Source organism: Canis lupus, chromosome 11, assembly GCF_011100685.1.
Source record: "Canis lupus familiaris isolate Mischka breed German Shepherd chromosome 11, alternate assembly UU_Cfam_GSD_1.0, whole genome shotgun sequence".
NCBI classification, from domain to species: Eukaryota; Metazoa; Chordata; class Mammalia; order Carnivora; family Canidae; genus Canis; species Canis lupus.
Window position 1 is genome coordinate 64,520,924 of NC_049232.1, and position 25,994 is coordinate 64,546,917.

The 25,994-nt window shown below is 43.3% G+C and overlaps 2 protein-coding genes and 1 long non-coding RNA gene across 7 annotated transcripts in view; 1 reads left to right on the forward strand and 2 right to left on the reverse strand.

Annotated features, from left to right (window-relative positions):
* Positions 1 to 8,636, reverse strand: part of CTNNAL1 (catenin alpha like 1) — a 60,087-nt gene extending 51,451 nt beyond the window's left edge. For 2 of the 3 annotated variants that reach the window (XM_038553041.1, XM_038553040.1), the window contains exon 1: positions 8,432 to 8,636. In XM_038553041.1, coding sequence (XP_038408969.1) covers positions 8,432 to 8,554 — 123 coding nt within the window. In that variant the 5' untranslated portion in view covers positions 8,555 to 8,636. Of the gene's footprint in view, positions 1 to 6,579; positions 6,701 to 8,431 lie in introns of those variants that run through there. The other variant, XM_038553042.1, reaches the window with a different exon arrangement.
* Positions 8,637 to 8,793: 157 nt separating this feature from the next.
* Positions 8,794 to 18,731, forward strand: LOC119873971. Its single transcript, XR_005367140.1, has 3 exons — positions 8,794 to 8,873; positions 17,740 to 17,867; positions 18,457 to 18,731. It is a non-coding gene; the product is annotated as an uncharacterized LOC119873971 (long non-coding RNA).
* The window catches only part of TMEM245 (transmembrane protein 245), a 102,058-nt gene continuing 86,429 nt past the window's right edge, over positions 10,366 to 25,994 (reverse strand). For all 3 annotated transcript variants that reach the window (XM_038553056.1, XM_038553055.1, XM_038553054.1), the window contains one exon: positions 10,366 to 15,313. In XM_038553056.1, the coding sequence (XP_038408984.1) occupies positions 15,268 to 15,313 (46 nt within the window). In that variant the 3' untranslated portion in view covers positions 10,366 to 15,267. The remainder of the gene's footprint in view (positions 15,314 to 25,994) is intronic.

Genomic DNA, 25,994 nt, shown 5'->3' on the forward strand with positions numbered 1-25,994 from the left:
TATTTGTTATCAAAAGTTTTAAATTTTCATTTAAAGTTATATAGAAAGGATCAGCAATTAGGCTAAAATGCCAACCATTGTTCAGTTCTGAAACACACATTTTGTTTCATTACAAGCATCCTCCCCAGTGCATAATTAGGTGTGGCTGTCTTCCTTTTACTGGAAACAGCCTAGAAAAAGTTTAATCCAAATACAGGTATGCGTTTGAAACTGACATACCCAGGAGCCAAGTCAATTTATAAAACGCCTTATTAAAAGGTCAATTTAGATGCTTAAATTATTCTCAAACTTTTTAAAAGGGGAGGTTCAAAAAGCTATACATGTTGATTGTTTCTTAAAAATGGGAAATATAGGAAAACCTAAAGAAATAAAAATTACTCATCATCACACTACCTCAGGAACATTTTGCCACCATTTTTCTCAGTCTTGTTCTATACATACCTAAACACACAGTTTTACAAAATTGAGATCAAACTTCAATCTTCTTGTCATGTGAAAAATAAGACTAGGTAACATTTAACACTAAGCACTTAACACTCAGGCTCTATTCTGTGTGTTTTACGCATACTGATTCATTAACCGCTTACATCTCTATGAGGCAGATACTATTATTACCCTCATCTTACAGATAAAGACCTAAACTTTGAAGAGGTAAAGAATTTGCCTAAGGTCACAAAGGGAGTAAGTTGCCTACCTGTTAGTAACTACACTGCTTCTTTCATCTCAGGATTATGCTAAAGATCAGGGAAAAGAAAGCTGGTGAGAGTGCCTTGTAAATTATATGTGCCAAATAAAATTTTAGCTATTATTCTACAAAAATAGGAGGCATATTAAATTAGGAATCACAACCTGAAGATGCCCTGACCCCAGAGTCTAGAGAATGCCTGAATGAACTGGAAAAAAAGAGGGCAGAAAGGTATCCCATGTGGAAGAAAGAAGATCTGATATATTGAAGAATTCTGCTGTGGAATAAAAGAGTAAGAACTGGGGCTTATTTGATACCTTCTACCAAATGGTGCCAAGAAGTACCAATCTCCGACAAAGTATATCCCAATAGTTAAGAATATGAACTATGGCATACTTTGCCTGGGCTTGAATTCTGGCTCTGTTGTGTGACAATGTGGCAAGTCACCTAACCTTTCTATAACTCCATGTTCTCATCTGTAAAAACAGGAATAATAGTACCCATTTCACAAGGTCATTGTGGGGAATACATTAGTAAATTAAATAAAGTATTTAGAATAGTGTCTGGTATATAGTAAACATTACATAATTGTTAGATGTTACAGTTTACATTTCTAGAATCTCTCTTCTTTCCTCATGTTTGTGATATTATTCTTATTTTCTAGAGTAGCTCACAGTAATCTCTTCATTGAAATGGATTTTCTTAGTTTACTTACTTATTTTGGGGGGAAGCAAGAAAGCAAGTGAAGACCAGGAAGAAAAAAAAAAAAATGACAGTAGCCCAGATAAAAGAACAATAGCTTAAGCCCCTGGGACCTGAAAATAAGGGAGCTAGCCCAGTACAGAGAAGTTTGTCTCTGGGCTTAACTCATGAGTGAATTCTCAAAATTATTAGATATAAAAATTAGAGGTGCCTGGCCGGGTCAGTCAGTAAAGCATGTGGTTCTGGATCTCAGGGTTCTGAGTTCAAACCCCACACTGGGCAGGGAGCCTACTTTAAAAAAATAATAATAATAATTAGCTAATCAGCTATAGAAACCAGTATAGAAGAAAACACACCAAATCATAAGAGGCACTTTAAAGGAAGCAGGAAAAAAAAAGGGCACTGCCACTTACCTTATGTGTTTTATGTTTGCAAGTAAAAAAACAAATATATTTACAGACATAAATCAGCAAAGCAGGCCCCATACATACTCTATTCATCTTCAATTAATGAGACAAGGATCCTAAAAAGCCTATAGGACGATATAGAGACAGAAAAGGAAAGACAAGGTGAGCTGAGCTACCTTAGAAATAAATGTGAAGGGTCTGTACAATGGTGAAAGAAGTAAATCTATCAGACAGGAAAAGACTAGTGGGTGTTAGAATAACATTCCACACTAGGGTGGAGTATATGGCAGATATCCCTCTTCCCTTCCTTGGAATAAAAACAATTTAAGCCTGGGAGTGGGCACTTTGACAGGAAGAATAAAGTGATTACCAAAGAAGGTAGAGAGCTGCTCTGCAGAAAATGTGTTTGGGCCCCAACCCAGGGCATTTTAAACAACTGTTGGAATTAGAAAATATATAACAAAGGAGTATATATAACACATATGTGCACAGTATAAAGAAATGGAAGGCATATGCACCCAGCACCAAGCTTAGGAGAATATTACCAATATCTGAGAACCCACACATCTTGCGGGCCCTTCCCTACCTTTCCACTCACTGCCTTCCCTCAGAGAAACCACTGTCCTGATTTTGGGCTTATCACTTCCTTATTATTATATCTACTGCACAGATGTTATATCCCTAAATGATATACAGGTTTCCTTTTGCCTGCTTTTGAGCCTTTAATTTTTTTTTCACTCAACATTATGTTTTTGAGATTCATCCATACTGGTAATTATAGCTGTGGTTCATTCATTTCACTGCTTCACAGTATCTCACTGTATGAATGTAGCACAATTTATTTAAACATCCTACTGTTAAAAGACATTTATGTAGATTTAGGTAGTTTCCAGTTTGGGGCCATTAGAAGTAAAAAGAAGAAGAAGAAATAAGAAAGAAGAAGAGGAAGAAGAGGAGGAGGAGGAGGAGGAAGAAGAAGAAAGAAGAAACCCAAAAAACAAAAAACAAAACTATCAACATTCCAAGCCATGTCTCTAACATACATGCAGGACTTTCTCCAGGGGTATGGATTTTGGAAACTTGCTGGGCCATAGGTAATACCCAGCTTCAACATTAGATTATATCAAACTGTTTTCCAAAGTGGTTTACTGTTGACATTCCCATTGGCTCCACATTTCTCACCAATACTTGTTCTCATTATGGTTTTAATTTGTACTCCAGTGATTTCTGATGAAACATCTTTTATGTCTTTTAGCTACCTATTTCCTCTTCCATGAGATGACTGTTTTATTTTTACCAATCTTTAACAGGTAATCTTTTTTACTTTTGATTTATTGCAGTCCTTTACTTATTCTGGGTACTACCAATCATTTATTGGTGATTTGTGTTATAATCATATTCTCGGGGTGAATGGGTGACGGGCACTGAGGGGGGCACTTGACGGGATGAGCACTGGGTGTTATTCTGTATGTTGGTAAATTGAACACCAATAAAAAATAAATTTATTATTTAAAAAAATAATAAGTGAATTTAATAAAACCAAAAAATAATAATAATAATCATATTCTCCCACTTTATGGCTTGTCCCTTCAATTTTGACAGAGGTTCTTCATTCTAATGGAGTCAAATTTAGCAATCTTTGCTTAGAATTTTTACTTTCAAAGTATTAAAAATTCACTTCCCACCATGAGTTGGTGAAGATATTGCCCATTATTTTTCCCCTGAAAGTGTTACACATTTTTACTTTCTTTTTTTTTTTTTTTCATTTTTACTTTCTTATTGATGTCCTCAATCTATCTGGAATTGATTTTTGTATATGCCGTGAGACAGAGATCCAATTTCATGTGTTACTATTATATAACAATCGTCTCAGCCCCATTTTAAAAAAAGTTTTCTTTTCCTTACTAACTAGCAGTGCCAATTATGTGAGTTATCAAGTTTCCACATATGTGTAGATCTGTTTCTAGGCTCTCTGTTCCCTTTCACTGGTCTATTGCCTTAATTATGATAGCTTGATAGTGTCTTGAAATCTTCCCACTTTGTTTCTCATCTGGCTATTCTTGGCTCTTTGCTCTTTCATATAATTATATGAAATTATAATTACCTTTTATCAAATTCTACTCAAAAAACCCTGTTGAAATTTTCATTGGAATTGCATTACACTTATAGGTTAATAGGGAAAATTGATGTGTCTATAGTATTGAGTCAATCTAGTCATGAACATAGTACTTCAACTCCATTTATCTATATCTACTTCGGCTTTCAATAAATTTTTAAAATTCTTAGGGCACCTGGCTGGCTCAGTATGTAGAACATGCAACTCTTGATCTTGGGCTTATGAGTTTGAGCTCTACACTGGGTGTAGAAATTGCTTAAAAATAAAATCTTTAAAAAATATAAAATTAAAAATTATTTTCACAAAATTTGGCATCTCTTTTACTATGTATATACTCCTAGGAACTTCATTTTTTTGCTGTCATTTTTATTTTAACTGGTATTTTTTTCGAATTACTTTTCTGTTGTTTTTTACTAATGTAGATGGATGCAGTCGACTTTAGTACCCTACATTCAGTGAACTTACTAAACCTCCTAGTTTTTATGATGTATCTGTGGACTCTCAAGAGTTTTGATTTTTCCTTCTCTATCTTTACACCTTCCACTACTTGTCTCATTGCACTGGCTAGGATTTCCAGTACAATGTTGAGTAAAAGCTGGAATAGCATATATCCCTCCTCTTGTTTCTGGTTTTAAAAGAGATGTTTTGCTTTGCTTTTTAAGATTTACTTATTTATTTGAGAGAGAGAGAAGAGAATACAGGGGAAGAGGGGGAGAAAGAGTATAAGCAGACTCCCTTCCGAGGGAGGCTTGATCCCAAAGTCCCAAGGCCATGACCTGAGCCGAAATCAAGAGTTGGATGCCTAACAGACTGAGCCACCCAGGCGTCCCAGGAAATGTTTGTTTTAAATCTGACTAGTTGCTATGATGTTAACTGTAGGTTTTCTATAGATAATCTTTATCAGGTTAAGGAAGTTCTCTTTACTAGTTTGCTAAGTGCTTTTTATCATGACTGTAATTTGGATTTAATTGAACGCGTCTTCTGCATCTACTGATAAGAACATGTATCTTTTCTAATATGTGAATGCAGAAAATAATACACATTTGTCTAATATTAACTCAACCTTGCATTCCTAGAATAAGGCCAGAGTCTTACAGAGTCAGAAGAGGTTTTATGATACCTGCTTAAAATTTACTAAGTTTTATGATGCTAGTCTTACTTGCTCCCTCAAGACCCTGTCTCCTTTACGACATCATACCTGACTCATCCATGCCTTCTCTGAGCTCTTAGAGCATTTACTATTGATGTTATTCATTTGACACTCAGCATTTGCTAATTTTTATATGTCTGTCTCCCAACTTGACTATAGGTCCCTCAAGGACTAGGTAGTAAGTACACAATAAATGCTTACTTAAAATATTCTTGTGGATAAAATGGTGAAACAGGAATTGGATAATGCATAATCTCTAAAAAATTAGTCTTCTGGACATGAATTTTCTAGAAAACTGCAGTTTTAAGCAAAGTCAACTTTTACTTGTTGAGTACAGTCAATCATTAGGAACACCAGTTATGGTCTTGTGTGTGGATATGTAACATGTGGGATGCAGAATCTCAGCTATGACCCTGAATGAATCTTTAACAAGGAAGAAAAAAAAAAGCTGACATTTTTCCCCTTTAGCACTGGCCTCTAGTTAACTCTCAGCAGCAATTCACAGATTCACACATTTCCTCCTCCACTCCACCCTCTTTTATCCCAGAATTACACAATGCAAAACTGTGGGACTGATACATTTTTAGCAGTGAAACTGAAAAGTTGCCATTTCTCCAGATTACAACTACTTTCCACCTTGGTTTTCCATTGTGGACTCTCTTCTCTGTACCTACTACTAGATGACCTCATCACTGCTTCTAATCTCTAGAGAGAATACAGCATACGGTGTAACTAAGAGTACAGAATCTGGAATCAGGATGCCTGGGTTCAAATGCTAACTTGATGCAGTTCAAAGTCCCAGGATAAGTTACTTAACCTCCCTATTCCTCAGTTTCCTCTTCCATATAATGAGATAAACACATATCTACCTCATAAGATTGTTATGAGAATTAAAGGAGTTAATATTTATAAAGTGCTTAGACCATGCCCTAAAATATAGTAAGCAACACACATGTTGTTAAATAAATAAAATACTGTAAAAAAAAAAAAATATATATATATATACAAGTTGAACTCCACCACTCTCCTATCACTCTTTACACTACTCCGGTATTTCTCATTCTGGGTTGTGGTTGTATTGGTGGCATTCTTTTGAGGGAGGAGGACCGGGCAGATTGTCCTGATCAGATTATGGAGTGATCCTAGTACTCCTTTCCCCAGGTCAGTGACTGTATCAGACATGGAAGGGAAGGAGGGGTGGTAGTGTTAGGTATTCATTCACTGTTCTGTTAGCAAAGCTAAAGTGAGCACAGGTAGAAAGAAAGAAAAGAAAAGAAGAAAGGAGAAAAGTAGCTGTTTATTTAATCAGCATAACAGGAATCCAGGGGCATGTGTCACTGCTATTTTCAAATATTTGCAGGGCTGGGATGGAGAAGAGATAACATGTAAATTCTGCGCAACCGCTACGGGCTCCCCATCACTGAACATGTTTAAGCAGGAGACTGGTGACCAGGTGTAAGGATGCTGGAGGAAAGAATTTTTTAATTTAGAGTCAGATAACCTTTAAGGTACCTTCTACCTCTAAAGTCTTGGCAACACTAGCGTGAGTCATCAAGACATTACAATCTGGCTGTGAGTCACAGTCGCCAACGCGCTGAAGGCCCGAATCCTCCACTCCCCCAGGGCTGGCACATCACCGCGCAGCCAGGCGAGGAATTCCAGCCCGCGGGCTGCATAGAACTTCTACAACAAAAACTTCTCTAAGGCTCCGCGCGGCCAATTAGCTGATTCCAGGCTTCTGTTACGACCAACAGATACAATAAAGCACGCATCCCAGACGGGACCTGGCAGAAAGACGCGCACCCGGACGCTCCGAGGGACGGGCTCCGCGGCACTCTGCCGAGGCCACACAAAAGCCGCCTGAAGCCGGCGGCAGGTTACGGGCGGGGGCGGGGGCGGGCAGGGTGGCCCGGGGTGAACGGGCGCCCAGCGAGCCGACACGCGCAGGGCACAGGGACAAAGGCCTCGGGGACAGCGCGCTGGGCCCGGACACCCGCACGAACGCCCCGGCCGGAGTGGCCAGCAGCCGGCGTGTGGGCCCCGCAGGGTCCTGTCGGCCTCGGGGGAGCCCGCGCTGGGGCCGGGGGCCGGGGGGGTCGGGGGGACCGGGGAGACCAGGGGGACCAGGGGACCGGGAGGCCGGGGGGACCAGGGGACCGGGGGCTGGGGAGACCGGGGAGGCCGGGGGGACCGGGGGACCGGGGGCTGGGGAGACCGGGGAGGCCGGGGGCCGGGGAGGGCCAAAGGGGCCGGGGGGGGGGACCAGGGAGACCGGGGGCCGGGGGGGGGGCGGGGAGTCTCGGGGGGACCGGGGGGGCGGGGAGAGTGGGGGGCGGGGAGACCAGGGGGACCAGGGGACCGGGAGGCCGGGGGGACCAGGGGACCGGGGGCTGGGGAGACCAGAGAGGCCGGGGGGACCGGGGGACCGGGGGCTGGGGAGACCGGGGAGGCCGGGGGCCGGGGAGGGCCAAAGGGGCCGGGGGGGGGGGGGACCAGGGAGACTGGGGGCCGGGGGGGGGGCGGGGGGGCGGGGAGTCTCGGGGAGGACCGGGGGGACTGGGGGAGTGGGGGGCGGGGGGGCGGGGAGTCTCGGGGGGACCGGGGGGACTGGGGGAGTGGGGGGCGGGGGGGGGCCGGGGATCGGGGGTCCAAGGGAGCTGAGGCTGGGGACCGGGGGTCGGAGGCGGCGGGGCGATCGGGGACCGGGGGCACCGGGGGCCGGGGGAGCCCGGGGGGATCGGGGGGGCCAAGGGGGCCGGGGGGACTGGGGGCCGGGGGAGCCGGGGGTCGGGGGGGTCTGGGAGGACCGGGGACTGGGGGCCGGGGATCGGGGGCTGCGGGAACCGGGGGCGGGGGATCGGGGGTCCAAGGGAGCTGGGGGCTGGGGGCCGGGGGTCGGAGGGGGCGGGGGGACCGGGGGCACCTGGGGGCGGGGAGGGAGGGGGAGCCGGGGGGACCGGGGGAGCCGGGGGTCGAGGGGGCCGGGAGGACCAGGGGGACCGGGGCGGGGGGGGGCCGGGGACCGGGGGCGCATCCCGACGCGGGTGGCTCGGGGCAGGCCGGGAGGCGCACCTGCCCGCGGGGCCCTCGGGGCGGCCCCCGGCCCCCGCCCGTCTCCTCCGCCGCCGCGCAGCCCCCGGCCTCGCGGGACCTCGGAGGGTCCAGACCGCCGCCGCCGCCGAGGCCGGCCCCCAGACCCCCGCCGGGCGGCCCGACCCGACCCGACCTGACCCGACGCCGCGGTCGTGCTGCGGAGTGTGCGGCAGGGCTGCCTCCCCGCCGGGCCCCGGGCCCCGGGCCGTGCGAGCGGGCGCCGCCATCGCGGGCCGCGGCCGCAGGGAGACGAGGGGCCGCGCCGGGCGCCGCTTTACCTGAGAGACCAGCGGGAGCAGAGTCTGCTCCACCGAACGAGTTTTGATCTCGAGTCCCGAGTCGAAGGCGAAGCCCGACGGGCCGGCGCCGCCGACGCCGGCCGGGCCCGAGGAGGCGGCCATGGCCCTCGGCCCGTCGCGCAGCCGGGACGCCGCGCCACTGCGGACCCGCCGCCCGCCGCCCGCCGCCCGCCGCCCGCCAGCCTGCACGCCCGCCGCCGCCGCCAGGGAACCGCGCCGCCTGGGCCACGCCCCCGCCGAGGCCACGCCCCGCCGAGGCCACGCCCCGCCGAGGCCACGCCCCTCTGAGGCCTCGCCCCCGCCCGGGCCACGCCCCCACGCGCTCAGGCCTGGGGTCCGCCCCGCATCCCCGCTCCATCTGGTCCCCGCCAGGACCCGCCACACCAGACACCTGCCACCAGCAACGCTTTTCGTCCTCCTGGTAGGTGACTCGTCTTAACTCCGAGTTCCCACGAGGACTTCTGGAAGCTGAGCTAACTGGTGGAGCAGAACCACAGTCAAGTCTGCCGGAAGGGTCTTTTACCCTGACGCAGTTATTCTAACGAAAAAGGGTCTTTCTGCAGCTTCTCCTGTAGGTCCCATTTCCCCCTCCTCCTCCTCTGACCCTATCTTTCTCACAATTTGGGCTGGATTGAGAATGAAACATTTGGTAATGCAGTCTTTTTTTTTTAATTTTTATTTATTTATGATAGTCAGAGAGAGAGAGAGGCAGAGACACAGGCAGAGGGAGAAGCAGGCTCCATGCACCGGGAGCCCGAAGTGGGATTCGATCCCGGGTCTCCAGGATCGCGCCCTGGGCCAAAGGCAGGCGCCAAACCGCTGCGCCACCCAGGGATCCCCTGGTAATGCAGTCTGAAGGAGTACGTCTGGGTTCGTAGCAACGAGGCAGTGATTTGGGTATCTTTTAGGCTAAAAGGAAATTAACTAGGGCATATGGAAAAGCTTCACCAAAGGGGGCTTGAACTCATGACCCGAAGATCAAGACTTAAGCTAAAATCAAGAGTCGGCTTCCTAACTGACTGAGCTACCCAGGCGCCCCTAAGACTACTTTTCAGGATTGCTTCTCCCCTAGGGCCTAGCACAGAGTAGTTTCCTAAAGGCTGTTTATCGATTGAGAAGATCATTAGTATACATTTCTCACTAAACCACTTAACAGTAAGGCTAAGAATCAGGAAGCCCCGACATGATCAGATGGGACGGAGAACAGACCACCCCTTTCCCCAGGAGTTCCAGAAGCAAAGCCAAAAGGTTGTCAGAAACACACACCACCCTGTGAGGGGATCCTTGGCTTAAGTACTGAGAGACATGGAGAAATATTTGTGAATTACCATATCTGCCAATAAGCAACTAGCAGAGTAGAAAATCTGAGGCTGGCGAGTCCACCCCTTCACTTTTACCCAGATCATTTCTCCATCCATGTCAGATTGATGAGCTCAATACCACCAACTCCAGGTGTCAGAGGCTCTTTGCCAAGCACTGGTGAGATGTGCTTCAAGTATTCCCACTTGGCGTTCAGCTCCGTCTGCCAGTGCTGCATAGGTATCTTTGCTATTGAAGACAGACATTATGTAGACTTTTCTTCATTCAAAATGTGCAGTTCCCTTAACCAGCTTTCTTCCTTTGTATTCTCACTCCCCAGCCACTCACCTTACCATTTCCTTGGCTACACACAAAGCTACCTTCCTCTGTGCTCTGAGGGCTCCAGCCTCAGTCCTGGACCTTTTTACCTTTTTAAGGTGCCCACATCCACTCTCTGGACACATGTTCTTTTATGTAAGCTGCCTATATTACATAAAAATTCAGCGCAGGCACTGGAAAGTATAGAAGGCCTAGGAGATGGATGTATTCGTGAAAGTTTCACCCCACTGAAGGTCAAATTTCTCAACAGAAATGAGACTAAGTTTAGCACCTCATTCATTCAACACTAGTAATTTTATTTCAAAATATAAATATTTCACATTTACAAAGAGGTTACATTAGAAGGTTGTCAAAGCAAGTTAAAGCTAAGTAGCATCTGTGTGAGAATAAAGAATATGTACTGTTGTATTTGAATAAACTTTTCCGCTTTCAAACCATCTCTACTTTGCCTGAGAATGCAGAGGATATCTTTTCCAAAAGTTACATAAGCAATTACAACTATGTATCCAAGCTTGGTTTTCGAATCAAATGGTATTTGAAACGTATTTAGTCACCCAAACAAGTGGCACTGCAAAAGACAAAAGAAGGGTTTTCTTTGGGATAGCTCTAATGAGAGTTACACTTTCTGGGTCACTGCAATAAAAAAGAAATAGGATTTGATAGTAGGCCAAAATGATACTACTTTAAGATTCGCCTTCCACACCTTTCAATTGTAAGATATAAAGCCAGAAGAAAAATAAGAAACCAGGTGTGGAGTAAAGAACTCTGGACTTGGAGTCAGAAGTCCTGCAAATGAATTCTGGCTCCATCACTTTGTGGTATAAACTTAAGGGAAAAATCACAAAAAAACCTTTCTGAGCCTCCAGTGCCTCATTTGATAATACTTAACACCTGCCTATCTCACAAGGTTGTTATGAAAGCAGTCTGAAAACAAAAAAGTGACATACAAAAGCATTATTAAAATGTATCATCAATAGATCACCACTGTATTTGCACATTAACAGATCCTTGAAAAACTTGCAGAACTAAACACAAATACTGATTTTACACACCATAGGTGGAAAAGAATCTCTATACTTTACGTATAGCTCTGAATGGCAAATATGTTTTCTTTCTGGTATCTCACTAAACTTTGAGATTTATTATAGTTTATGTGGTACTGTGGTAATAGATTTACCATTCAGAATTTCCATTAAGGATGTCTCCTAAAAGAGCTGTAAACTTACTCAAGAGCCATGTTTCCCAAAGGACCAATAGTCCTTGAAGAAGCTCTACTAAAAGGATGGGGGCAGGGGACGGGGGGTGGGTTGCAGTGTAAGGTCAAATAAGTCTAGTAAACACAGTCTTTGTCCCCTCATAAATTCACAATATGTAACAGCACACTAAAAACTCTTAGAAGTCCTACAGAAAGGAAACAATCTCAGCATTCCTCAATTTTAATTGACCACAGAGTCCCCTTCCCCATGCACACTTTTGTCTCTTATAACATCTAATAAACATCCCTTGGAACTACTGCTATAAGAAACACATTTTTCCAAAAGCTGCTCAACTATAAGGGAAAAAAGGGAAGAGAAGTAGAAAAACGGGCTAAGAGAAAAAACTGTATTCTACTCAGAATTCTGTTACTAACTGGCTCTGTATGTGTTAGAAAAGTCATTTTACCTATAGATTTGTTTTCTCCCCTAGAAAAGGACAGGATCACCTAATTATATAAGGCCCTTTGTAGCACAGAATTTCCACGACTCAAGTAGACAGAACATCTCGATTTACAATTCTCTCGATTATTTTTAAACTATCAAAAAATAACTGCTCTGGTTTTAGCTCATTTTCTTGCAGGTCCTTAATACATTAGTGAAATGAATATATTTTGATGGCAAATGTGTAAGAAAATTAAAGAAAAAAAAAAGCACTTGCTCTCAGCTGGAACTCACACTTGTTGCTAGAGACCATCTCCAATGTGAAATGCCTACTGTAATACTCTTCTAAGAGTCTTAGAAGACCCCCTAGAGGAAACTGGCAGTCGGGACTAGAGCATGGGAAGTTCTGAAGGGGGTTTTTCCTATAAACCCTGAAGTTGAGAGCCCTGGATAGCTCACCTAAAATTTTTTTGCTCTAATCTGACCCTTCATGGCCTGAATTTCTGAGTATTTATTGCCCAGTAGTGATACATTCTGAAGTACTAAATACAACCTGTGTGGGAACTAGGGGTACGAGTAGGGTCACAATGGGTATTGAAGACCAAGGTTAGCCAGAGACCTTGTCTGCAAGCCCCTTAGCAGCACTTTAAATGGAATAAGCTGCTGTTTCCAAAGGCTCTGAGTTTGTTTAAATACAGCATGCCTCCAGAAACACTTCTTGGGTAATCCTCCCCTTGTCGAGAGTCAATCTACACCAGTCTCACAAGGCACAGGAAAATTCTGCAAGCTAACTACCTCTAATAGGACAGAGTGTTAGGAGTCCTCACAAATTTAAACAGAAATAAGACCTGTATCTCAGGCACTGCGACAGATCACTTCCAGAAACACAGAATGTGATAGGGATTTTGGAATGGAAGAAGGATTTATAGGACATGGGGTTTATGATAAAAACGTTATACTTCATTCTCAGAAAAAAGAGGAGCACGTCTGTGTAGAGACTTCTATCTTCTCCCGTTCCTCCATTCGATTTTCAACGGAAATGGTGAATGTGAACTTAAAACTAATCTTTAATAAAGCTATAAAAATGTAAGACTATGTGATAGGATTTCTGTATCCATTTTTACTGACACTACTTCATTAATGCACTGTCTGTCCCTAGGGAAATGTATTCTTTCTGGGATAAATCCTGAGAATATGGGGATACGCTGTTTTGAGACATGAGCTTGAGACTCCCTGATTTTCATACCACGTGATCTCTGTGCCCTGTGAAAATTGTGCAAAACCTCTTCACTATCTAAAGGAATATGTGTCTCTGTTTGAGGGCTCCTCCCCCAGCTGGTTGGCCTTCTGAGTCCTTACGCAGTTGCTGGAGCACTGGGGCAGGGCAATTCAGGCCTCCTGAAAACTGTGTTGCACTCTGGAGGTACCTCTGCTCCTGATTTTTCAAGTGATATTATATCACTGCCAATTTTGGAGCTCCAAACCATTCTCTTAGGGCTCAAAGTTCCTAGGAACCTGATATTTATACTATTATGACCAGTAACAGTCATACATTAGGCTCAAGTTTTTTGTTTTGTTTTGTTGTATCACTTTATACAGCTAAAAACACTTTGGAGGAACATAATTTGTATATGCACACTAAACTCACTATGTATATAGTTGTCTCTTATGATATGTGCCAATTATAGCTATAAACTTACCAGTATACAATTAACAAAAACAAACCTGATTTCTTTTTTAACCCTTTTAATGCAAAATTCATAATTTTAGCAAGCACAATTTTTTTGTCTCCCACCCACAAGATTTACATGGGGGGAAAGGGCCTTCCTAGGAGCTATCCCCTACAGCACCCTGTACAGTGGTTGGCATGGAAACCAGAGATGGCCAACTTTCAATGAATGTGTTACTGAACAAACGACTGAACAACTGACTAAGGAAAAAAAAGGAGTCCATTAGCGGTCAAATGGAACGCTTGGTATAATACCAGATTATAATTGTAGAAGGATAACAAAAACAAGAGATCTGCACGTAGGCTACTGTAGAAACAGTCAAAACCCTCACAGGAGCCTCTTTTCCTATACGGAGTTAATTTCTTAAGTAATATCAGAATAAATTTAAGCTAATTATCATTGACTATGCTTCTCAGTCAGATGGTTTAGAAAACAAAATGATTTTTACTTTTAGGCGTTTTTGAAAGGGAAGTCTTTGATATTCAAGGAACGCTTTCTCCTCCTATTCCCCTGGGGATGGAGAAAGCGCCCAATGATTGTTTTGTACAGTGGGAAGGAGACCAAGCTAAGAGCTGGGTTCTAGTCCCAGCCTGTCCTTAACTATAGGACAAATACTGGGAAAACTGTATACAGTTGTGGAAGAAATGATACAGCATAGCAGAGTTTGCAGGCTATGGAGTCAGAAAGATTTGAGGTAAAAATCTTACTAAACTTTTCTGAACCTTAGTTTTCCCATCTGTACGGAAGTGGTATGAAATGACATAAAGCTATATGAAAGCTGCCAGGAAGGGACTGTGAAATAATATGCGCAAAATGACTTTGTAAGATGCAAAGCACTATGCTGGTTATTGTGATGTCTGGGAGACTTAAGTCATAATTCGACACGCCTTCACCTAGAGTCTTATGTGCAAGGCACTGTGCTAAGTGATGGAAAAATACTACCTGAATGTAACATTCTACTGCTAATAAGTAACCAATTGGCATAATTCCAAATAAGTAAACAGGGATACATTTAACAACTCAGAGAACTGCTACTCCTGAGATTTTTCACTCAGGGCCTTTGGAAAGAAAAACTGAACCAGACATGAATTCTGTTGTACTGTTACCATTAATAGCAGCGTAATAAGCATTTTACTTCAAAGTGGTCAGCCGAGTTTTAGGAATTTGGCAATAGCGTAATGGCGGATGGGAGGAGGAGAAAGGGGAGGAAGAGCTTGTTTTTCTGTGTCTCCTATGGTTGCAACACACAACTAGCTGACCTTCAAATACGCCATCCTGCCTTACACTTACGGAAGGGACCATGCATGGGGGAGAGGGGTCGAAGACTCCCTTTTCCTGCTCAAGCAACTACATATTCAAAAGTTGAAAAACCCTCTTCATTAAAAAGTGACGGTCATAGAAAAGTTTAAGAACAGATTTCTTAAACCAGGAGAAAATGACGCTGTGAATACTTTTAACGGCAGGTAGTTCAGGGCTCTTGAAATAACTTTATAAATACATATTATAATGATATAGATAACCAAAGTGGGAAATCTTGAGCCATGGTACCAGTGTATAAACTGAAACTTTTCAAGCCATCGAGTAAGTGAGCAAACCACAAATCTGAGCTCTAAAGCTGTGCTTTAAAAGGCAAAGCAACCCACAGCAAGTTCTCTCTTGTCCAGGTATTCTGTATGGAAGGCCAGGAGGGTTCGGCTTCTTCCCCGGGCTCTGCTTGCTAGGCACAGATGAAAGGACACAAGGCCACAGCTGAGCTGGGCTCACTATCAAGACTGAACCTCCTACAGAAATCACTGTGGTGCAAACCATGTCAGTCTACGGAAGATTTCAGATCATCAGAAATATCATGGAAAGTCCTGTAAGAAGAAAAGAGAGAATGATTAGTTCTGGTTTTGGAAAAGGCAACAGGGGTAGAGAAAGCCAAAGAAATACTTAAAAGAAAACCAAAACAGTGTCCAACCAATAAGTAATATAGAATAATAGAATAATACCTTATTTTTATAACCTGAAGGCCTTGAGAAGGTTATATAGTCACTATATATCGTTAGTACTTTCACTGAGTATTGTATTGTTTTAAAGTCTGCTAGTTGTCTCTCAGTCTTTGGTAACAAGAATTCCTTTTTTTTTTTTTTTGTCTCCCACCCAAGACTATCTCCCAGACTCCCTTGAAACTATGTATAACTATATGATTCAGTGATATCTGGTCTGGATGGAGGTGGTCTGTGCATATCCGAAGTGCCTCCCATAACAGCTAGCTTGCCTTTGCTACATCATTTACATGACCGAGCTACGAAGATGTCACTCAGGTCTGTGTCTTTGGTGGCCAGCTCAGAGTTTATTGATGAGGAGCTCAAGATCCCATCTTAGACTAAAAGATCTCACACCAAGGCTGGCAGAACAGGATGTAGGGAAACTGGGCATGAATGTCTTAGGAACAGTCATTCGAGCCCCTAGACTGCCTACACCTCTGGCTTCTTTTGTCCAAGAAGTAAACTTCTAGCTCATTTAAGTCGCTATTATTTTGAGTTCTGTTGATGGTAGGATTTTTTTAGTTTTGGGGACTTTTTTCCCCTGTTTATATATGTTCAACTCTATCTTAAATGGCAAAGAGACAAAGCACACATGTATTACCCTTTCAGACAGAAGTTACATTGCTCCTTTAGAGCAGTATCACCAACTAGGAACTCAGAAAAATAGCTAAGCTTAAAATGTTTACATTTTTCAAAAACAATTCTGAAGTCTTCAAGTTATATTAATTTGTAGCCACACCACTATACTATGTTGTATCTTCTTAATTTATCAGTCAAATAAAGCCCATTTTAGGGCAGCCCAGATGGCTCAGCGGTTTAGCACCACCTTCAGCCCAGGGCGAGATCCTGGAAACCCAGGATCTAGTCCCACATCAGGCTCCCTGCATGGAGCCTGCTTCTCCCTCTGCCTGTGTCTCTGCCTTTCTCTGTGTGTGTGTCTCTCATGAATAAATAAATAAAATCTTAAAAAAAAAGCCCATTTTATTTGCATACCTATAATCACGTATTGGTTACTATAAACCGATTACTCAACTTTTTCATTACAACTAGGCCTAAAGAAGAATATAAGGAAAGTATTCCAAAAATTCAGAAAACAACTCAGTTACAGAAACAAAAAGGTGACAAAAAGTTGTCACCGAGTACAAATCATCTAAAAATTCAGAAAGCAAATAATCTGTCCTTCAGGTGCAATTCCACACTCACGCCACCTCTCTTACCCCTTTTTGCCTTATTCCTTTGTCTTCTCAATTTTCATGTAACACTATTAGGCAGGTTTAGCGGGGTGAAGCACAGGCAAATTAAAGACTAAACCTTTAGCACAATGTCAGAAGTACTTCAGAATCAAAAGAGCACAGGTACAATGTTAGAGAAGAGATTACGTTCAAGGACACTGCTTTATCTCAAGGCTGCCTCTGTACCTCTGACGCATGCCTCCAACTAGCACAGCTCTACTTCCAAAAAAACAGCTCTGAAGAATGGATACCCTTCCTATTGTTTTGAAAGGGTGTACGTGTGAACATGGCCAAACCTACCATGGTGAATATATGCTGATAGGCAAGAGAATTGGAGTGAATTTTGTTTCCTTAAATATTTTTACACTCTGAAAGAAATCCTCCCAAAGGAAGATTTAAAAAAAGAAAAGAAAAGGAAGATGTATATACACACAGGACTTATATGTGTTACCATCTATCTGTACATCAAGTCAGGGTTTCTGAACAGCAGCACCATCAACATTTTTGTGCATTATAAGATGTTTGGCAGCATCCCTGCCTCCAATTGCTGGAGCTGTAACAATCAGAAAGTCTCCAGACATTGCCAAATATCTCCTGAGGGAAGCAAAAATCATGCCCCCACGCCCCCAAACCATTGCCCTAGCTGTCTACTTATTTATCTATTTTTCATAGTCTCACCTAAATTTGTGTTCCTTCGTTTGTGTACAAAGTTGGCTATGAGCTGTGAGAAGCCGTGGAAAATCTTTAAAACCAGTAACCAAAAACTGGCTGATATTAAGCATTATCCAATACACAACAGGTTTTTAAATTCATCCTTTGAAATCTTTTCACATTTCTAAGATACTTGCAAGTTGGGATCTCTATTCAATTTCTCTAAATTATGAATGAAAACTTCTGCCTTGGGGCAGAGATGCATGAAATGAGATTAAGACTGTGGTTGGCCTGGTGACTGCTCTCTGTTGACAAGTAAGATTAGCTGTCACCTTGAAATTCATACCTACTATTCAATTCTGCCCCCAGGCCAAGAAAGCCTCCAAAAGGACCCAGAAAAAAAGAAAACAAAGTGAATCAAGCTGAGAAAACAGTTACTAACAGTTTTCCAACTCAACAGTCTACCTTTTCTAGATGTTTAGAGTGGTGATGGCGGGGTATGTGAGTGTGTGTGTGGAAGGGGGAGGGGGACAGCGACAGGGGGCGGGTGTAGAAGCCTACAGAAAGAACACACTGATCTTTTTAATTTTTTTTTTAAGATTTTAATTTATTTATTTTGGAGAGAATGACTGTGTGCGCAGGGGGTGGTGCGAGGGAGAGGAAGAAAATGCTGAAGCAGACTCCCTGCTGAGTACAAAGCCCCACACGGGGCTTAATCACAGGATCCCAAAATCATGACCCGAGATGAGTTGAAACCAAGAGTCAGATGCTCAACTAACTGAGCCACACTGGCGCCCCAGAATTAACACTGATCTTAAAAGTCTATCTCCTAGAAAACAAACTTCCTAACCTAGTGATACAGAAATAATTTATTTCAGTCCTCGTGGAGAAACACTGAACTAACTAATCAGCAGGGCTCATAAAACTTGAACTCTCTAGATTAGGAAGAAACAAAGGGATAATACTGCATTGACAGTATTTCTAGAAATTGTGTATGTCCTACCTCAGTCATAAATATAGTATTCTTTTGTAAACCCTAAGGAATTATTATGCTAAGAACTACAGTGATAGAATTTCTCATTTCAGAGCAAGAAATGCAGAACAGGAACCACATGAGGTTAGAGGGACAGACTGCTCGGAGTATTTCACAGTTCCTTTAATGGCCATGGGAATTGTGCCATGTGATTTCTCATTTACAATCCCAGCTCCTTGAATTCTTAATCTTCTTCCCCAAAAGTTTTCTGTAAGATTTTTAAAAATTCATTTATGTAAATGTTTAAACTTTTTTTTTAAGATTTTATTTATTTATTCATGAGAATACACAGAGAGGAGAGAGAGAGGCAGAGACACAGGCAGAGAGAGAAGCAGGCTCCATGCAGGGAGCCCGACACGGGACTCAATCCCGGGCCCCCAGGATCACGCCCTGGGCTGAAGGCGGCGCCAAACCGCTGAGCCACCTGGGCTGCCCAACTTTTTCCGATTTAACAACTCAAGAGTTGTTGACTCCTTGCCTCCTAGAGATACGGAATAAACTTTGGACGTTTACAAATAAAAGGCTTTAACTAATTTAACTTACTGGGCTTGGCATAGCTGAATGTGTATTCCCTAAACCCTCACCTAGCACACAGGTACCAAATCTTGCGACAGGGCACATGTCATCACTATTATGCATATCCCTTCCTTTCCAGCATATTTGGAATACAGCTCTAAGCCTGCAGTTTACTATGTCCCATCCTCTCTTATCAGCCTCAAGGTAATATTGCAAAAATCTTTATCATCTGATCCATTCTTGGTTTTACTAATCTATCAATTCACTAAGTGTTTGCTGAGCATTTTCTATGTGCCAGACACCATGCTAGGAATGGTAAAAGAGTGGTAAACAGATGAAAAGTGGAAGATGCTGTGGCACAGGGGACCACACACTAGGCACATCTTCCCTGGCCCAGAGAGTTCTGGCAATGCTTCTGAGAAGAAGAGTACTTTGTGGACAGGCCACAGTACCAGCCTTGCCTGGGAAGGGTGTGGTATTCTTTATAAAGAGGGAAACATATGCAAAGATGACAATAACTTCAGGAAACTAAAACAAGTTCCATATGGCTAGAAAATAAAACACAAGCCAGACAGCAGAGAGAGAGGGAGAGAGAGAGAGGGGAGTCTGCAGATGTAGACAGAAAGCAGGTGTGAAGTCTGGTGGACTGACTTCAAGTTCCCAGCCTATCCTAAAGGGCATGGGAAGCCACTGTGGGAATTTTAACAGCACACGGACTTCTACTTGCTTCAGAAAAACCAGAGAGGCTGCACTACAGAGCACAGCTTGGAGGGGCAAAGGGCAGAGGAAGGGACCAGTGAAGAGGCTGTCCAAATAGCCCCAGCACTGGGTTATACCACTGGAAATACAGAGGAATGAGAGGATTCAGGAAGTTTTCAAGAGACAGAAGCAGAGAAGCAGCAGCAGTGAACAGAGGGAGAGCAGAACCCAGCTCCCGTCCCACCTTCACCTCTCTCTCCTCTCCCTCATTAGTCCAAACTGGCATGACGGGGAGTACACTCTGGCTGAAATTCTGAAGGTTAATCTAAAGGTCTGCAGCAGGGGATACCTGGGTGGCGCAGCAGTTTAGTGCCTGCCTTTGGCCCAGGGCACAATCCTGGAGACCAGGGATCGGAGACCAGGGATCGAATCCCACGTTGGGCTCCCGGTGCATGGAGCCTACTTCTCCCTCTGCCTATGTCTCTGCCTCTCTCTCTCTCTCTCTCTCTCTCTCTCTCTGTGACTATCATAAATAAATAAAAATTAAAAAAAAATTTAAAGGTCTGCAGCAGTGGTGATGCTTTTTAGAGAAAACCGTCATATCTCATTTTGCAAAGACAAAAAAATACGTTTTTTTTTGGTGTGTGTGTGTGTGTGAAACCTTAGCTTAATTACTAGACAATTTCTTTTATAACAAAACACGCACTTTCAACTTTGGGCATTAAATTATGAGAGACATTCACAGTCTGGTTAAAAGCACGCTTCTAAAAACAGCAATCAGCTCCTGATAACTCCTCGTGAAAGACCACGCTGAATTGTCCCTCTTGGTACCGTCAAGAGGTGACAGAGGATACAGGAGAACTTTAATACAGAGAACAACATTCCTGGAGGAGTCCCTGGGATATATTACTACTTGCTCCTTGCAGGTTTTGCTGAGCTCAGTTTTTGGCATAAGTGAAATAAGACATCAAATCACGTCTGAATATCCTATCCAAAAGTCAAGAAAGTACTCTGAGATACAGGACTGCTGGAGAGTCCCAGCCCTTCCCCACACCTTCCAGACAGCCCCAGTGTTGAAAGAGAACAGAGGAAATGGTACACTTGGGTTACTCAGTCGAGGCCAAAAGAGTTGGTAGCTTTATGCTCTGCTGTGTCCACGATATTCACCCCCATCAGACTGCAAACAGCACTATCAACAGTGATAATCGTTTTCCTTAGGTGGACAGCTGCTCATCCCTATGCAGATAGATGGTAGTACACACAGTCTTACAAATGTGTACTTTTGGCTACCAGTGCCTGCATCTGCACATAGAAGGTATGTCTGCCTCGTGAAATGCAACCACCCACCCCCTAGTATCACACTGCAGCAAGCCTGGTAGGTCTGAGGCCCTCAGAAAACCATTATGACAGCAGCTCAGTTAGTAAGAGGATATGTTTCAGGATTAGATCATGTAGGGTCCTGCACGGATTTTAATCTTCCTCGTAAAACCAATAGGGGCCACTTCTTGGTGAGACAGTATCACGATCAGATATGCTTGCATTTTGAAAAGAACATGTCAGCTGCAGTGTGGAGAAGGGACTAGAGAATTATAAAAGCAGAGGGTGGGAGATGAATCAGAAGACTAAGATGACCAGGGCAGCCCTGGTGGCACAGCGGTTTAGCGCTGCCTGCAGCCTAGGGCGTGATCCTGGAGACCCTAGATCGAGTCCTACGTCAGGCTCTCTATATGATGCCTGCTTCTCCCTCTGCCTGTGTCTCTGCCTCTCTCTCTCTGTCTCTATGAATAAATAAATAAAATCTTAAAAAAAAAAAATAGAATCCACCCATTAAAAAAAAAAAAAAGACGAAGATGACCAGGACACCTGGGTGGCTCAATGGTTGAGCATCTGATGTCTTTGGCTCAGTTCGTGATCCCAGGGTCCTGGGATCGAATCCTACATCATGTTCCCCACAGACAGCCTGCTTTTCCCTCTGCCTATATCTCTGCCTCTCTCTGTCTCTCATGAATAAATAAAATTTTTTTTTAAAAAAAGCCACTGAAAGTATTTTTTTTTAAAGGCATAAACTCAAAAGGTGGGGGTGGAGCCGGGGGGCAAGTGGAGAACATAAGAGGCAAGAGCCATAAACTATGAGAAGGTGGAAGGCAGGTGGAGCAACCACTCTGACCCTGCCTACCCTAAAAAGCTGATCCTAGGCCAGTAGTAGAAAAAGCCAGGAAACAATTTGATTTCTTCAGTAAAATCCCCCATGAGGTTCAGGAATTGGTGATATCAAGTAAACCCTGGAAGTGGGGTGAAGGTGGGGCTAAATGCAAAAAGACTGCTTTAAAGTCTACTTAAAAGGCAGTACAGGGCAGCCTGGGTGGCTCAGTAGTTTAGCGCCACCTTTGGCCCAGGGTGTGATCCTGGGGGCTGGGTATTGAGTCCCATGTCAGACTCCCTACATGGGGCCCCCTTCTCCCTCTGCCTGTGTCTCTGCCTCTCTCTGTGTCTCTCATGAATAAATAAATAAAATCTTAAAAAATAAAAAAAAGGCAGTACAACTCCACTGCTCAGCATCTTCACCCACCTCCACCTGGCCACACAGCTGCCCCTGTCATCAGCAGAAAATTAAGAGTTTTTTCCCCACGAGAGAAGGTAAAACAAAAAGTCTCTGGAGTAAGGGACAACAGGCAGAGATAAGGGCGCGAGTGCACACTGACACTGGGAGACTGCATGAATGCTTCCATTTTGAATGATGCCTGTCCCTTTCCCTCTCTTGGCTCCCAGAATTTCTGCCAGCACCTGGGCCACCAACCCCTAGGCAGGAGATTAGGAAGATCTTTCTCTGAGGAGCTTAGCAGTCCAAAGGGGGAACCAAAAAATGCTAACATCAAGGATTGCACAAGACAATGGCTCTGCTAGATTATGTAATAATAACCCACGTAATAACCCACCCATAGCTCCTGACTGAATGTCTCTTACTAGGAACCAACAGCCAAAAATACATGAAACTCTGATTATGTTGTGTTAATATGGCAAAGGTGAAGGGATTCTACAGATGTAATTAAGGCTAATTGACTTTAATCAAATCAGTTGACTTTAATCAAAACGAGAGCACACTGGGTAGGCCAAGCCTAATCAAACAAGCCTTTTTAAAAGAGGTCTGAGTAGTCAGAAACACAAATCAGAAAAATGCTCTCTGTTGTTGGCCCTGAAGAAGCAAACAGCCATGTTATGAAACTGCCTATGGAGAGAGAGGCAACCTCTAGGAGCTGCCAGCCTCAGTTCTATAACCACAAGACACTGAATCCTGCTAATAAAGGCAAGCTTAGAAGCCGAGCCACAGAGGAAACCTCAGCTCCAGCTGACACCTTGACTGCAGTCTTGTCAGACCTTAAGCAGAAGATCCAGCTAAACTGTGCCTGGACTCCCGACCCCCAGAAACTTTGAAAGAAAAAATGCATGTTGTTTTAAAGCCACTAAGTGGTAATTTGTCATGCATCACAGAAAACTAGTAACTACCTGAATGCGAAAAAGGTAATTTTATTAATGTAAATAATACCTCAATAAACCAGATTTTTCAAAATGTGATAAAAATGGAAATTTCTATGGAGGGGCTGGAAAATAAAATTGAAGAAGTCATCCAGAAAACAAAGGCAAAACATCAGTAATAGAAAAACGGCAGAGATAAGAAAATGAGATGACCAGTGTATGAGACTTAACATCAAAATAAGTTTCTGAAAGGATGAGAAGGAAATCATAAATGAAATAATTCAAGAAAAAGTTTAGATCTGCAGAACGTAAGTTTCCAGTTTTAAAGGTATTACCAGGGGATCCCTGGGTGGCGCAGCGGTGTGGCGCCTGCCTTTGGCCCAGGGCGCGATCCTGGAGACCCGGGATCGAATCCCACATCGGGCTCCCGGTGCATGGAGCCTGCTTCTCCCTCTGCCTGTGTCTCTGCGCCTCTCTCTCTCTCTCTGTGACTATCATAAATAAATAAAAAATTTTAAAAAAATTAAAAAAAAATAAAAAATAAAGGTATTACCAAATATCAATCAGAACAACAAAAGAAGAAGTAAAACAGAAGATCATGTAGGGTTTCAAACAGTTAAATTACAAAGACTCAGGAATTAAAACAGCTTCAGACTTTTAACCACCGTGGAGGCCAGAAGACAACGAAGAAATAAAGTCTAAAGGTAAACATTTCCAACATAAAATTCTCTACCCAGGCAAGCTACTATGTATGACTTTAGGAAAAACCTCTCCAGACAGGACCATCCTCCCAAAATTCACTCCCCACACATTCTTTCCCAAAAATCTATAGGAGGCTGCGCTCCAACAAAAAGGGAATAATAAATCAAAAAAGAAAATGAAATGGGGAATCGTAAAGGAAGTAAGAATTCCAACACAGGGGAGAGCTGAGGGAATCACAGTTGATAGCTGAACAGCAGGAAAAGGGGCAGCCAGCATCCACTGGAGCAGAAGACTCTAGAGACTTCATCAGGAAGGTAAAACTTGTGGTATAGCTGATACAACTGAGCATACTGAGCAAGAGGAGATGTAAACACCTGGCACACAGCTTGAGGCTAACTATAAGTACTCAGAAAACAAAGCCAACAAAAAAATGGTGTAACTCAAAGGAAACCAAAAAGTGGTATGAAGTAAAGACATACAGAATATACAAGAAGGCTCAAATAGGAACGTTATTTATGTAGTCATAATAATTTAAGTGCCAAATACGGATCAGACCAATTATCGCAGTTTAATAGTGGGGGTTGGGTAGTAAAAGGTGATTTCTAATAGATAATGCCTATTCATGAAAAAAAAAACAAAAAAACAAAAACAAGAAATAAACATGCCATTTCAAGAAATGGAGATAAAAAATCAAATGAGAGTCAAAAAGTGGTTCCTCTCAGGGGCACCTGGGTGGATCAGTCAGTTAAGCATCTGACTTTGGCTCAGGTCATGATCTCAGGGTTCTGGGATCCAGCCCTGTGTCAGGTTCCAGCAGGGAGTCTGCTTCTCCATCTCCCTCTACCCCTGCCCTGCTCGTTCTCCCTCTCTCCCTCTCTCTCTCTCTAAAAAAAAAAAAAAAAAAAAAAAAAAAAACTTAAAAAAGTGGTTCCTCTCAGAGGGGAAAAGGAAAGACAGAGGAAAGGCAAAGGATCTCACACAAGTTCTCACAAGCTTTGCAGAAATTTTTGACTCTTTCAACAACATGCATACATAACCTCTAAGGAAAAAAAAAGATGAAGACTATAAAAGCCTTCACATTATATATATATTTTTAAGATTTTATTTATTTATTAATGATAGACATAGAGGGAGAGAGAGAGAGGCAGAGACAGAGGCAGGCTCCATGCAGGGAGCCCGACGCAGGACTCGATCCCGGGACTCCAGGATTAAAGATAGGCGCCAAACTCCTGAGCCACCCAGGGATCCCCCTTCACATTATATCTTTAACACACATACCACCTAATTAATAACATTCTACCTTCTTTTTTTTTTTAATAAAGATTTTATTTATTCATGAGAGACAGAGAGAGGCAGAGACACAGGCAGAAGGAGAAGCAGGCTCCCTGCAGGAGTCAGGGAGCCTTATGTGGGACTCTATCCCAGGACCCAGGGATCACGAAGTGAGCCAAAGGCAGATACTGAGCCACCCAAGCGTCCCACATTCTACCTTCAGAAGGGAGAAGGGGGGGAAAAGAGTCACTTGCCTTTGTAAGAATTCAGTTTCTTTTGTCTCACCTTAAAAACCAATTCCTACTTTTCTAACTTGGAATCATTAAAAGCTTTTTTCTAAAATAACAGCAAAATATTGATCAACCAATTTTCTTTTGGTTTCTTGTATGGATACCCAAGGAGTAGGGTATCCAGTTATCATGGGCTCTCTATTCTTTCAAGTTACTGTTCACTGGTTTCTTAGGTACCCACAGAAAGGCAGAAACAGATACCATAGTGTCACCACCTTCAAAATGGTGACGCTTTTGTTAAAACTACCCAAGTACCTCTCTTTTTATTCTTTTTAAGGAAACGGATTTTTCCCTGCCATCCAGTAAGTGCCTTGCATTAGCTAAAATGGCCCTCTAATCAACTGGGTCTAACTCTGGAACTATATCTGACCTATTCTGAGTTAAAGAACATCTTTCTTCAGAAAATACAAAACTTTACACAAAATAAGCAGAATGTTTCTAAAGAATTTTTAAGAAAAACATAAAATTGTTTCAGTAAATACATTTTCAGTATCAACTCGTTAATAATTCATTATGCTAGAAGACCCAATGCAGGAAAAATTATTTTCCAATGGAGAAAAATAAGGACAAGGTAGTAGAGTCTCTGAAAAGTTAAGATTTCTTACTTTTTAATTGTTTTTTTTTAAGATTTTATTTAT